This window comes from Triticum aestivum, chromosome 7B (genome assembly GCF_018294505.1).
Source record: "Triticum aestivum cultivar Chinese Spring chromosome 7B, IWGSC CS RefSeq v2.1, whole genome shotgun sequence".
NCBI classification, from domain to species: Eukaryota; Viridiplantae; Streptophyta; class Magnoliopsida; order Poales; family Poaceae; genus Triticum; species Triticum aestivum.
Window position 1 is genome coordinate 38,745,419 of NC_057813.1, and position 11,995 is coordinate 38,757,413.

General features: G+C 43.0%; 1 protein-coding gene across 1 annotated transcript; it reads right to left on the minus strand.

Annotated features, from left to right (window-relative positions):
- LOC123161052 (COBRA-like protein 10) lies at positions 1–2,410 on the minus strand. Its single transcript, XM_044578905.1, has 2 exons — positions 1,676–2,410; positions 1–1,595 (listed from the first exon to the last, which is right to left on the minus strand). Exons 1-2 carry the CDS (start codon positions 2,268–2,270, stop codon positions 166–168), a joined length of 2,025 nt encoding a protein of 674 aa, XP_044434840.1. The 5' UTR covers positions 2,271–2,410; the 3' UTR covers positions 1–165.
- Between the last annotated feature and the right edge of the window lie 9,585 nt (positions 2,411–11,995).

An 11,995-nucleotide genomic window follows, 5' to 3' on the forward strand; every position in this document is an offset into this window, starting at 1 on the left:
TAAGTCTGTAGTTGCTCGAGAGCAATTCCTTCGTTTGGGGGTCACTGTAACATCTGAATTGAAGTGAAAATATATCCCCCAACCACCAAATAAAAATGTTCAGCAGATGTAGCACCCTAACACAAATCTCTATACAATGATACAATCCCCAGAGATTTTCACAGATCATAAGCACGAGGAGTCCACAAGAGCAACAATCACCACAAGAACCACCCCGGTGACAGCCTGCAAGAGGCTGGGAGCCCCTGCCCGCCGGCGTGCACTCGACGGTAACTTGTGGGGGAGCGCGCACTCCTCGCCGTCGAAGTACACCCGCTTGGGGAAGCCTCCTCCTTTGGGGATGTTGATGTTTGGCACGTCCTTCTTCTTGAACGAGATGACGGACTGCTGCTTCCCGGGCAGCCTCGGGTACGCCGACGTTCTGCCGTCGGTGATGGGCTCAAGGAATTCAAGCCCCGGCAGGGCCTGCATGAATATGGTGTTGTTGAAGGGCGCGTCCAGCCTGGTACCATTGAAGGAGTAGACGTTCTCGTAGCCGCCATAGTGCTGGCCCATTTTGACTGCGGCGAACCAGTTCTTGAACGTGTAGTCCTGCCAGTTGAAGATGGTCATGCGCACCGACCAGCCGGACTTGTAGTTGTTCATGACGTGCCAGTTGATGCTGACGCCGCAGTTGTCGCCGCAGGGCATCGGGTTGGGCACGCGCCAGTGCTTGATCTTGGCCCACGCCCGGGCCTTGGCCGTGCGGTTGTCGAAGGGCACGAGCATGGCCTCCGACGGCAGCAGGATGGGGTGGGCGTCCGCGTCGCACGTGGCGGTGTCGTTGCCGCAGCCGCAGGCGCAGGTGTTGCAGGGCACCGTGGAGTCGTTGTAGTAGGCCGAGAAGGAGACGCAGCACTTGGAGGCGCGCTTCTTGGGGCGGGTCATGTGGCACGCCACCTGCCACGACGCCACGGCGGGGGTCGTCGACATGAGCCCCGACCCGTCTGGGAACTCCATGGGGCTCACCCGGATGGGCTGCCGGCACACGTAGTGCGGGTTGAGCTTCCCGGTGATCTTCCAGTTGGACGGCGGGTAGAGCGCCGTCCGGTTGAGGTCCGGCGGCATCTTGAACACCGTGAGCTGGAAGATGGCCCGCGACTTGGACTCGTCCATGATGGGCGGCAGCAGCGTGCCGTTCTTGCAGCAGAAGGGCAGGTTGCCCACGTCGTTGTCCTTCTCCCGGTCCGGCGGGAGGTCGACGATGACCGGCCGCTTCTCGCAGTTGTACACGGGCGTGAAGTCGAAGTCCTTGTAGTAGCTCGCCGCCGGGCTGTAGACGCAGGCGGGGCCTTCCTTGAGCAGCGTGTAGGCGCCGCGCATCTTCTCGATGAACTCGCCGCGCTTCCACTCCCAGGTGAGGTTCCAGTTGTCCAGCCGGCTCATGGGGCTCCAGTTGTCGATGGTCACCTGCGCGACGTACTTGTTGCCGTACGACGTCAGCACGTCGTACGCCATGGTCAGGTCGGCCTTCTGCCGTGGCAGGTACCGCGTGCTGTTGGCCTTCTTCGCCTTGAACTTGGGGTCCTTGACGCAGCACACGTACATCACGCTATCTGCACCCACATTGTGTAAGTTTAAGCACGCATGCATTGCATGCTGCGATTTTGGTAAGTCATGGCGGAGCACTGCGTACCTTTGTGGGTGGGCGCGGGGCATCGGTAGCCGGGATTGGTGAGCTTGATGGTCTTGGGCATGGGCTTGCCGGGGGGCTTGACGCCGAACTGCGTGCCGGTGATGTCCATCTGGACCTGTATCTGCGTCAGGTCGCCGGCGGTGTCGATGGAGTTGAGGAGGTCGGCCATCGGGTATCCCGCAAATGTAACGCCGCCGGAGACGTTGGCGGGGAAGTCGGTGCCGTCGAGGAGCACGGCGCCGCTGACGGACACGAGGATCTCCTGCTGCTGGAACCCGACGAACATCTGCCACGCCTTGAGGTCCGTCGTCATGGTGTTGAGCACCGTGGCCTGCGCCTTGAACGCGTACGCCTGCGCCGTCGCATTCTTGAGGTGCGGGAACTCCTTGGTGCGCTCAATGAACGTGTACGACAGGAACGCGCCGTTGCACGCCTCCTGCGCCTTGAGCTGCGGCTTAGGCTTCTCCTCCTCGTCATCGCCATTATTGTAATCCTGCGCCCGCGCGGCGGTGACGACGGCAAGGACGACCGCGGCGGCGAGCAAGTACGCCGGCCATCGCCGCCGCCGGGGCGGCATAGGCGCTGCCTTGGTCATTTTATTTAGCTCGATCGATCCAGGACTAATGCCACGCGCCGTCGCCCGATCGAGCTGGCTAGCGTGGGAGCGATCGAGACAAGAAGGGCTCGCTCGCTCGCTCGAGGGGTGAGGCCAGGAATGGTGGGAAGCAAAGGCGCTCCAATGGAGGAGGAGGTGGAAAGAGGGTATAATTAGGCATGCAGAATTTAGGAGGTCGGAGGCGTGCTGCGTTGATGGCTGCGGTCGTTTTGGGTCGTTTGTTCAGAGCAAGATGGGAGACCATGTCAAATGGCCGGAATTGGTCGCCGGGCCGCCGCGGTTGGCAGTGGCGGAACCAGGATTCAAACAAACCCGGACCAAAAAAATTATGGCAAGATGGGGAAACTTTGGCACCTATAATAACTATCCGAAAACACGGAACACATTATAACGTTCCCAGTTCTATAACCTAAAGTAAAATTGACATAAAAATCTTATCAAAAAAAATTAACATAAAAATGAGTCAATTTGAGTACAGACATTGATCAAATGCATGAATCACTTTCAACTCTATTTCATTAGTTGAATAAATTATACTCCTAGCTTTCAATTTTTTCCTCGCTTGCAAAATTACGGCATGAAATGACATTCGTGAAAAGTGCGGTAAAAAAAACAAAATTGGTGCTCCAAACATGCACTTTACTGCTCTAAGACCTTCAAAACAGAAGTCATGTGGAACAACGGGATGAATCTAGTGCTCAAGGAGAATTTCAAATGGTCTACCGTATGCAACGAATTTGTCAAAATTCGTCTAAAATAGCACGCACGCATGAACACGTTTGTATAATGCCCTAGGAAGATATAGATCTACTTGTTTGTGACCGCTGAAACAAAACACTTACAACATGAAAGTTATTTGAAATAGCGATATGAAGCTACTCGTCAAAGAAAATTTCAAACGGTCGACTGCATGCGACAAATTTGACAAAATATGTCTAAAAAGCTCTAAACATAAATACGGAATTCAAATTTATAGTCCATAAAAGTAGGAATCGATCGCGTGAATGAAACCACAACATTGATGCCCGTCTTTTTGTGCAAAGCTTAACACAAATCAAAGCATCATTGTGTAGATTAGAAGGGATTATGTGGGCAAGACAGAAAAACCCACAAACCTGCAATGTGTGCAACTGCTCTTCGAGTATGAAGACTTTCTGCGCTTGCTCGCGCCTGACTCGTTAAAAACGGTCAATTCGATCGTTTCTCCAAAGCCATGCCGAGAGATGTTTTAAACAACGTGCCATGCATGTTCAATAATGCCCGCAGCCTCCCAAACGGGCCAAAAATGCATCTAGAAAATGTGACATGTCATCAGAGAATGGAAGCACGCTACAAAACAGCCCAAAACTGCATCGAGGAGCCTGAAACATCCTTAGAGAATGGAAACATGAGGCCACTAATCAACTTGCATACAAAAGAGAGCTTTTTGTTAATTCTCCAATTCGTCAAGGCTGAAGCGTGAAGTCGTGCTGACACTGCTAAGATTCGAACGTTGCATTTGCATCAAGAGGCACTTGCCACTTTGATAAATTTGCCTTAACATGTCGAGATTTTTTTAAAAAAATTGCGCAGGCGGCTTGTTCAACGCGTTTTATAACTGAGTGAGAAATGTTTTTTTTACGTTAACTGAAGGAGGAATGTTGCTCTTTCTTCTTATTATTAATCTAAAGACACCTAACAACTCTCTTTTCTTTTTGTTGCTCATTGAAAGTTTTCCGTGTCGCATTGTAATGGTCCTCGCTCGCTCGCTTGGGATCGATCATTGTACTTGTTTTCGGTCCGGTTTTCTCTTGTTTTCTCTTTTTTACTTTGTTTCTTCACGTGTTTTTGGGGCTTTCCCTTTGTTCTTCATTGATTTTCTTTGTTACTTTCTCGGTTACACAGTTTTTTCCTTTCTTTTCTATGATTTCTTTTAGTTCTTCACTTTCTTTTCTCGGGTTTATTGTTTTCATTCATTTTCATTGGTTTTCTTCAGGGTATCTTTTATATATTTTGGTTTTCCTTATTTCTCTTTGTTTGTTTGTCGGTTTTCATCGATTAATTCTTTTATCGACACATGTCAACTTTCTTTAGTATACAATGTACATTTTTGTGTGCACGCTAAACATTTTGTTGATACACGTTCAACATTTTTTAAATACATGGTGTATTTGTTTCTTTAATATATGCTTTGAACACTTTTTTGAATACATAGGCAACATTTTTCAAATACGTGGTGGACAATTTTTGGTGATACTAAACAGTTTCTTTCACATGCAATGTACATTTTCGTATGCATCAAGGACATTTTATAAATGTTTAATATGTTTTATATGCATGAAAAATACTTATACATCTGAAAGATTTTTTTGTACAAGTTAAAAATATTTAAATATGTGATTAAAAGTTTCTCAAATAAATGGTAGTGATGTCTAGTATTTTTATATAAATTGTACATTTTTTGCGTACATAAGGAACATTATTTTAGACAATCTAATATTTTTAAATACATGATTAACATTTTATCATTCTTCAGTTTTATGCCTATTTTTTATACAAACTGTATATATTTTTACAAATTCAAAACAATATTTTTGTACATGGTTAACATCTCTCAAATACATGATTAAAAAATTTCTATAAAATATATGTTTTTTATGTCTACTCTTTCACACATAATGTACAGTTTTTGTCTACATCAGCAACATATTTATATACACATTTACCATTTTTAAATGCAGAATTAGTAATTTCGTAAATACATGTTTTATATTTTTCATATAAATTAGGAACATTCTTTATACCTGTTTAACATTTTCAAAGTCATTATTAATATTTAAAATAATATTTTTGATGTCTACTTTTTCATACACATCGTATATGTTTTGTATACATGTTTCGCATGCATTAGACACATTTTTCTATACACATTTAGCATTTTTCAAATGCATGATTAATATTTTTAAAAGAATTGTGTAAAGTCGTTGAATATTTGGAAGAATAAACAAATGTAAAAAAGGAAAGCATAAACGGAAAATACGAAGATGTAAAAAAGTGAAAAGAAACAAGCGCTTTGAGGCGTCTAGTCCAGGGCGGACCCAGACTCGCGTTCGCTTCAGGCAAGGCAGTCTTCCTATAGGCGCGCGTCGACGGAAAATCCTATTGGCCGCACGTTGCGGCAAACTGCCGGCGCTTCGCACACAGCGAGCGACCGAGCGATGCTTTTGGGCCGGCCCACTTACGTACGTAGCATGCAAACTGCCCACTCCGGTTGTATGAACCTTCTAGAAGGTTCCATGAACCGTTTTTTTAATTGGTTTTACACTTTTTTTTCACTTACCTGACTGTTTTTTCGTTTTCTGTTTCTTTTTCATTTTTTCTTTTTGGTTACCTTTTCTTTTTCAACTTTCCTTTTCTTTTTCAGAACATGTTTGCAGTTTTACAAAAAAAATAGGATTTTCTTTGTTATTTCTTTTTCTTTTCTTCTCTTTTATCTTCAAAAAAATCGAAAATTTGAAATTTTGTTCATGTTTTCAAAAAATGCTCAGCTTTCGAAAAAATGTTCTCAAAATTCAAAAATTGTTCTCGTTACACAAAAAAGTTCAAAACTTTCCAAAATTCAAAAAGTTTAGCAGATTTCAAAATTTTGTTCACTTTTTAAAAAAATGTTCGCGCTTTCAAAAAAATGTTCTCAAAATTCAAAAATTGTTCTCGTTACAAAAAAAGTTCAAACCTTTCGAAATTCAAAATTTTTAGCAGATTTCAATATTTTGTTCACTTTTTAAAAAAATGTTCGTGCTTCGAAATTAGTTCGGGATTTTTCAAAATTGTTCTTCATTTCAAAATTTGTTTTCAAGATTAAGAAAATGTTCGTGCTCTAAAAAATTGTTCGCGCTTCCAAATTTGTTTGGGATATTTCAAAATTGTTTTCCATTTCAAAATTTGTTCTCAAGATTCAAAAAATGTCCGTGGTTGAAAAAATAGTGGGCGCTTCCAAATTTGTTCTCAAGATTTAAAATTGTTCGTGCTTTAAAAATTTTGTTCACAAATTCCAAAAATATTCATGTCTTCGAAAAATGTTTTGGGAAATCAAAATGTTTGGGTTTTCAATTCTATTCTGTTTTTTCAAAAAAGTGTTCGCAAATTTGAAAAATGTTCTCGTATGAAATTACGAAAATGTTCTAATTTTAAAATTATTGTTCACAAATTTTGAAGTGGTCGCATTTAAACAAAATGTTCGCAATTTCAGTTTTCTTCCTTTTTTATTCCAAAAAATGTTTTCGGTTTCATACAATGTTCTAATTTTTAAAATTTTGTTCACAAATTATAAAATGGGTGCGTTTCAGAAAATATTTACTTTTTGCCAAAAGAATTCACGTTTGAATTTTTTTAATTATAGCCTTTGTCGCGGTTTATAGTTCATATTTGTTGGGCTACCTTTTTTGACACGAAATCTTAGAAACTATAGTGGCTACCTACTTGTGTTGACAGGTGCCTCGTTCACACCTTGGTTCATTGTAATTTTGCATATTCACATTTTATGTTTTCTCGCTACTGTTAATTTCTTTAGGTTCGCGCTGCCAATTTACCATAAGAAGTAGCTAGTTTGGGCGGCTAGCTCAACGCGCTTAGCAATAGGAAGTCTCGGGTTCGATTCCAGTACCCTTTTTCCTTTTTTGCGATTTTTAACCTACTAATGTGACGCACCCGCAATATGGGCCGGCCCAGCCAAGCTGCCTGTGTGCGAAATGCCGACTGCTTGCCGCAGCGAGCGTCCAATAGGAGCTCCCCGCGTCGACGGCGCATCGCTCTTGCGCGAGATGAGCCTAGCCTAGCCTGATGGCGTGCGTCTGTTTTCTTTCTTTTTTTCTCATTTTGTAATTTTTGATCAGTTTAATTTATAATATTATAAATTCGCCAATACACAAGCAAAAAGTTGTTAATTCGATAAAATGTTCGCAGGTATTCACAAAATGTTCTTGAATACCAAAAATGTTTGCCATTTCGCAAAGTTAATGAAATTAAAAAAGTAATCAGAAAATCAGAAAAAATTCTCACGAATAGGAAAAGAATGGTCGAGAATTTACAAACAGTTCACGAAATTTAAAAACTGTTCGTGAATAAAAAATATTAACAAATTCAAAATAATCAGGAAAACAATCCATGCCAATACAAATAATGTTATTGAATTAAAAAACTCATAAAAAATATTTACAAATACAGAAAATGTTCACGCAAATAAAGATGTTCCCATATAAATTTTGAAATTGCAAACAATTTTGGACATCCCTTATAATTTTAAAACATGTAAACAATTTTAATAATATGTGAAAAATTCTTGAAACTGTGAACAAATTTTGAAACCCGAACATTTTAGAGAAAACACAAGTTTGAACATTTTCTAAAAGAACGAACTAGTTTTCCAAAACAATAAATTTCCAAAAAAATATTAGAATAATAAAAGAAAAAATAAAGAAGAGTAGTAAAAAATTAGAAAATAATAAAAGGAACTTTTAAATAAACAGAAAAAAGAAGAAAGACCTCGGATGCGTGGAGAATGTTCCCAAGATTTGCTTCAGCGAGCACCCGGAGCGCGATTGAACGGGCCAACCCGCTGCGGGCGCCCCTGTAGGCGATCGGAAAGGGTAAAGGCCCTTGGTGAACTTCTACTGTATATAGTCCTACTGTGGTAGTTAGGCAAGAAAACCTAGCTCTAATATATTTTCTCGTCTTCACTTAGCTGCAACTTCCATAAGGCTATAAGGAGAAAGGATGGATGGATCCAGCCACCCCATGGCCAGGTTAAACTAAATGTAGATGCTTAGTTTGACGACAACCTTCTCAATAGATCTATGGGTGTAGTTCTCAGGGATTATAAAAGGAAACATGGTAGCTGCGGGAAATATTGTTCGGACGCTCTCATTGTTGAGGCTACCGCCCTAAAGTTTGGTCTCTCACTCGCAACAACACTTGGTTGTAATAGAATGAATGTCAACTCCGATAATATGGAGTCATCATAACTAGGAAGGAGGGTGGCTAGTCGGCACGTGCAACTGCTGCTATATATATGATAATTGCTATGATATGGTGTGTAATTTTGCGGAAATCTCTTTTGAGCACTGCTTTAGAGAAACTAATCCTGGAGCTCATGATGAAAGGATCGAGAAGAGGTGTCTAGGGGGGGGTGATTAGACCCTCAACAAATAAAGGTGGCAGTTTTTAAGCTTTTCAAGTTAAGGTGGAGTTTTAGCACAAGGTTAAACATTCACAATACATTTCAAGCAAGCACGCTAAGAGTATATGAGAAGCGGAAAGTAAAGCATGCAACTTGCAAGAAAGTAAAGGGATCGGATTGGAGTGTGCAAACACAATTGGAGACACAGAGATTTTTGGCATGGTTCCGATAGGTGGTGCTATCGTACATCCACGTTGGTAGAGACTTCAACCCACGAAGGGTAATGGCTGCGCGAGTTCACTGAGGGCTCCACCCACGAAGGGTCCACGAAGAAACAACCTTGTCTATCCACCATGGCCATCGCCGACGAAGGACTTGCCTCACTTGGGTAGATCTTCAGGAAGTAGGCGATCTCCTTGCCCTTACAAACTCCTTGGTTCAACTCCAGAATCTAGACGGAGTCTCCCAAGTGACACCTAACCAATCTAGGAGACACCACTCTCCAAAAGGTAATAGATAGTGTGTTGATGATGAACTCCTTGCTCTTGTGCTTCAAATGATAATCTCCCCAACACTCAACTCTCTTACATATTTGGCTATAGTGGAAAGATGATTTGAGTGGAAAGCAACTTGGGGAAGGCTAGAGATCAATATTCTTGTGGTTGGAATGGAATGTATTGTTCTCAACACATGAGTAGGTGGTTCTCTTTGAGAAAACGAGTAGTGGAAGTGTAGGAACATTTTGATGGCTCTCCTCACGAATGAAGGATGGGTGGAACCGAATAGTGAAACTCGGCGAGACCGAATAGTGAAACTCGGTCAGACCGAATAGTGAAACTCGGTCAGACCGAATAGTGAAAATCGGTCAGACTGATTCAGTTCAAAATGTGAACGTTAGGCTTTTTGGTGGGACCGACAAGGTCAACTCGGTGGGACCGACGTGCTAGGGTTAGGGTAAAACCTCAACTCGGTTTGACTGATTACACAAACTCAGTGAGACCGATTTTGGTAATAAGCAAACAGAGAGTTGGTCAAGCAAACTCGGTGGGACCGATTGCATATCTCGGTGGGACCAATATTATTGCAACAGGCAACAGGGAGTTTGCAAGCTCATCTCGGTGAGACCGAGATCCCATCGGTGAGACCGAACTGAGTAGGGTTCCTGGTAGTGGCTATGTCAAATGAACTCGGTGGCGCCAGATAGATCAAATCGGTGGGGCCGAGTTTGACTTTTAGGTTTAGGATATATGTGGACTTGAGAAAGTGGTTGAGGGCTTTGGAGCATATCACTAAGCACTTTGAGCAAGCAAGCCATTAAGAAACACCTCATCCCCTTTTAATAGTATTGGCTTTTCCTATGGACTCAATGTGATCTTGGACCACTAAAATGAAAATCTAGAGTCTTGAGCTTTTGCCAATGTTTGTCCTTAGCATCTAGAAGGGGTTCCACATCCTCCTGTCCATGCCACTCCAATGTTGAACTTATCTGAAATATACTAGATGAAAACATTAGTCCAACAAAAGATATGTTGACATTAATTACCAAAATCACCCAGGGAGCACTTGTGCTTTCACATGAACTGGCTAGATTTTTTTTAAATTCCCTTGCAATGAGTGGATAGAAGAGGCACCAAGTTAGTCCACCTCTTGCTAGCGGATGTAACTTTGATCAACAATGACTAAAGAGGGTTCTAATTGTAAAAAAAACTTCCTCAATATGTTTCCAATGCTATGGTGGGCATCAACCTTCAATTTTTTCACCCCAACCACACCTAGTCCGACACATCCCGCTCACCCCCCAACCATCTTTATCTCTTGTCACCCGGCCACCAGACCTCCACTATCAACCACTGCATTGTCATTGCCACCCCAAGTGTCGTCCCTGTCACCCACTCGCGGCATCCTGCGCCATTCGAGCACCTGCGAAGGCAGCATTGCGCTGACGCACAGGCGTCGCGCGGTGTAGCCCTTCTCCCTCTCTCTGGGCACACCACCATACATGGAGAGAGAGAAAGAGAGAGATTTTCATAGTGATATTTGTAGCCATATACTTTTTTTGCCATATACGAGGCTACGTATTTGGGGTGTGCTCAATAAGCCCAAATAGTTTGAAAGGTATTGTTAGGAGAGTCCCCAAAGCATTCTATCTGGATGAAATATGGGAGCACCACATCATTTCATTTGTATGGAATTATAAACATGCAATGAAATATCAGTTCCATGATTTATCTAGGGCACGTTTGGTTGCCCGCATGCGGCCCAACCAGGCCCGCGCGGGATGTGCGCGACCTGTTTGGTTACTGATACGTCTCCGTCATATCCACTTTTCCAAACACTTTTGCCCTTGTTTTGGGCTCTAACTTGCATGATTTGAATGGAACTAACCCGGACTGATGCTGTTTTCAGCAGAACTACCATGGTGTTATTTTTGTGCAGAAATAAAAGTTCTCAGAATGACCTGAAAATCCACGGAGCAACTTTTTGGAATTAATAAAAAATACTGGCAAATGAATCAGCACCAGGGGCCCCACACCGTGTGCACGCGGGTGGGGGGCGCGCCCCCCTGCCTCGTGGGCCCCCTGAAACTCCACCGACCTCAACTCCAACTCCATATATTCACGTTTGGGGAGAAAAAAATCAGAGAGAAGGATTCATCGCGTTTTACGATACGGAGCCGCCGCCAAGCCCTAAACTCTCTCGAGAGGGCTGATCTGGAGTCCGTTCAGGGCTCCGGAGAGGGGAACCCGTCGCCGTCGTCATCATCAACCATCCTCCATCACCAATTTCATGATGCTCACCGTCGTGCGTGAGTAATTCCATCATAGGCTTGCTGGATGGTAATGGGTTGGATGAGATTTACCATGTAATCAAGTTAGTTTTGTTAGGGTTTGATCCCTAGTATCCACTATGTTCTGAGATTGATGTTGCTATGACTTTGCTATGCTTAATGCTTGTCACTAGGGTCCGAGTGCCATGATTTCAGATCTGAACCTATTATGTTTTCATGAATATATGTGAGTTCTTGATCTTATCTTGCAAGTCTATAGTCACCTATTATGTGTTACGATCCGACAACCCTGAAGTGACAATAATCGGGACCACTCTCGGTGATGACCGTAGTTTGAGGAGTTCATGTATTCACTAAGTATTAATGCTTTAATATCCCTTAGTTTCCAATAGGACCCCGCTGCCGCGGGAGGGTAGGACAAAAGATGCCATGCAAGTTCTTTTCCATAAGCACATATGACTATATCCGGAATACATGCCTACATTACATTGATAAACTGGAGCTAGTTCTGTGTCACACTATGTTATAATTATTACATGAGGAATCGCATCCGACATAATTATCCATCACTGATCCAATGCCTACGAGCTTTTCACATATTTCTCTTTGCTTAGTTACTTTACCGTTGCTGCTGTTACAATTACTACAAAACTGCTACCGTTACTTCTGCCACTGTTACAGTTACTTCCATACTTCTTTGCTACTAAACACTTTGCTGCAGATATTAAGTTATCCAGGTGTGGTTGAATTGACCACTCAACT

Bases quoted from the DNA above. Each gene is read 5' to 3' on its own strand.
- LOC123161052 (XM_044578905.1), bottom strand. From the start codon at position 2,270: ATGACCAAGGCAGCGCCTATGCCGCCCCGGCGGCGGCGATGGCCGGCG. The intron at 1,596-1,675 runs GTACGCAGTGCT...ATGTGGGTGCAG, and splicing joins CCCCGCGCCCACCCACAAAG to ATAGCGTGATGTACGTGTGC.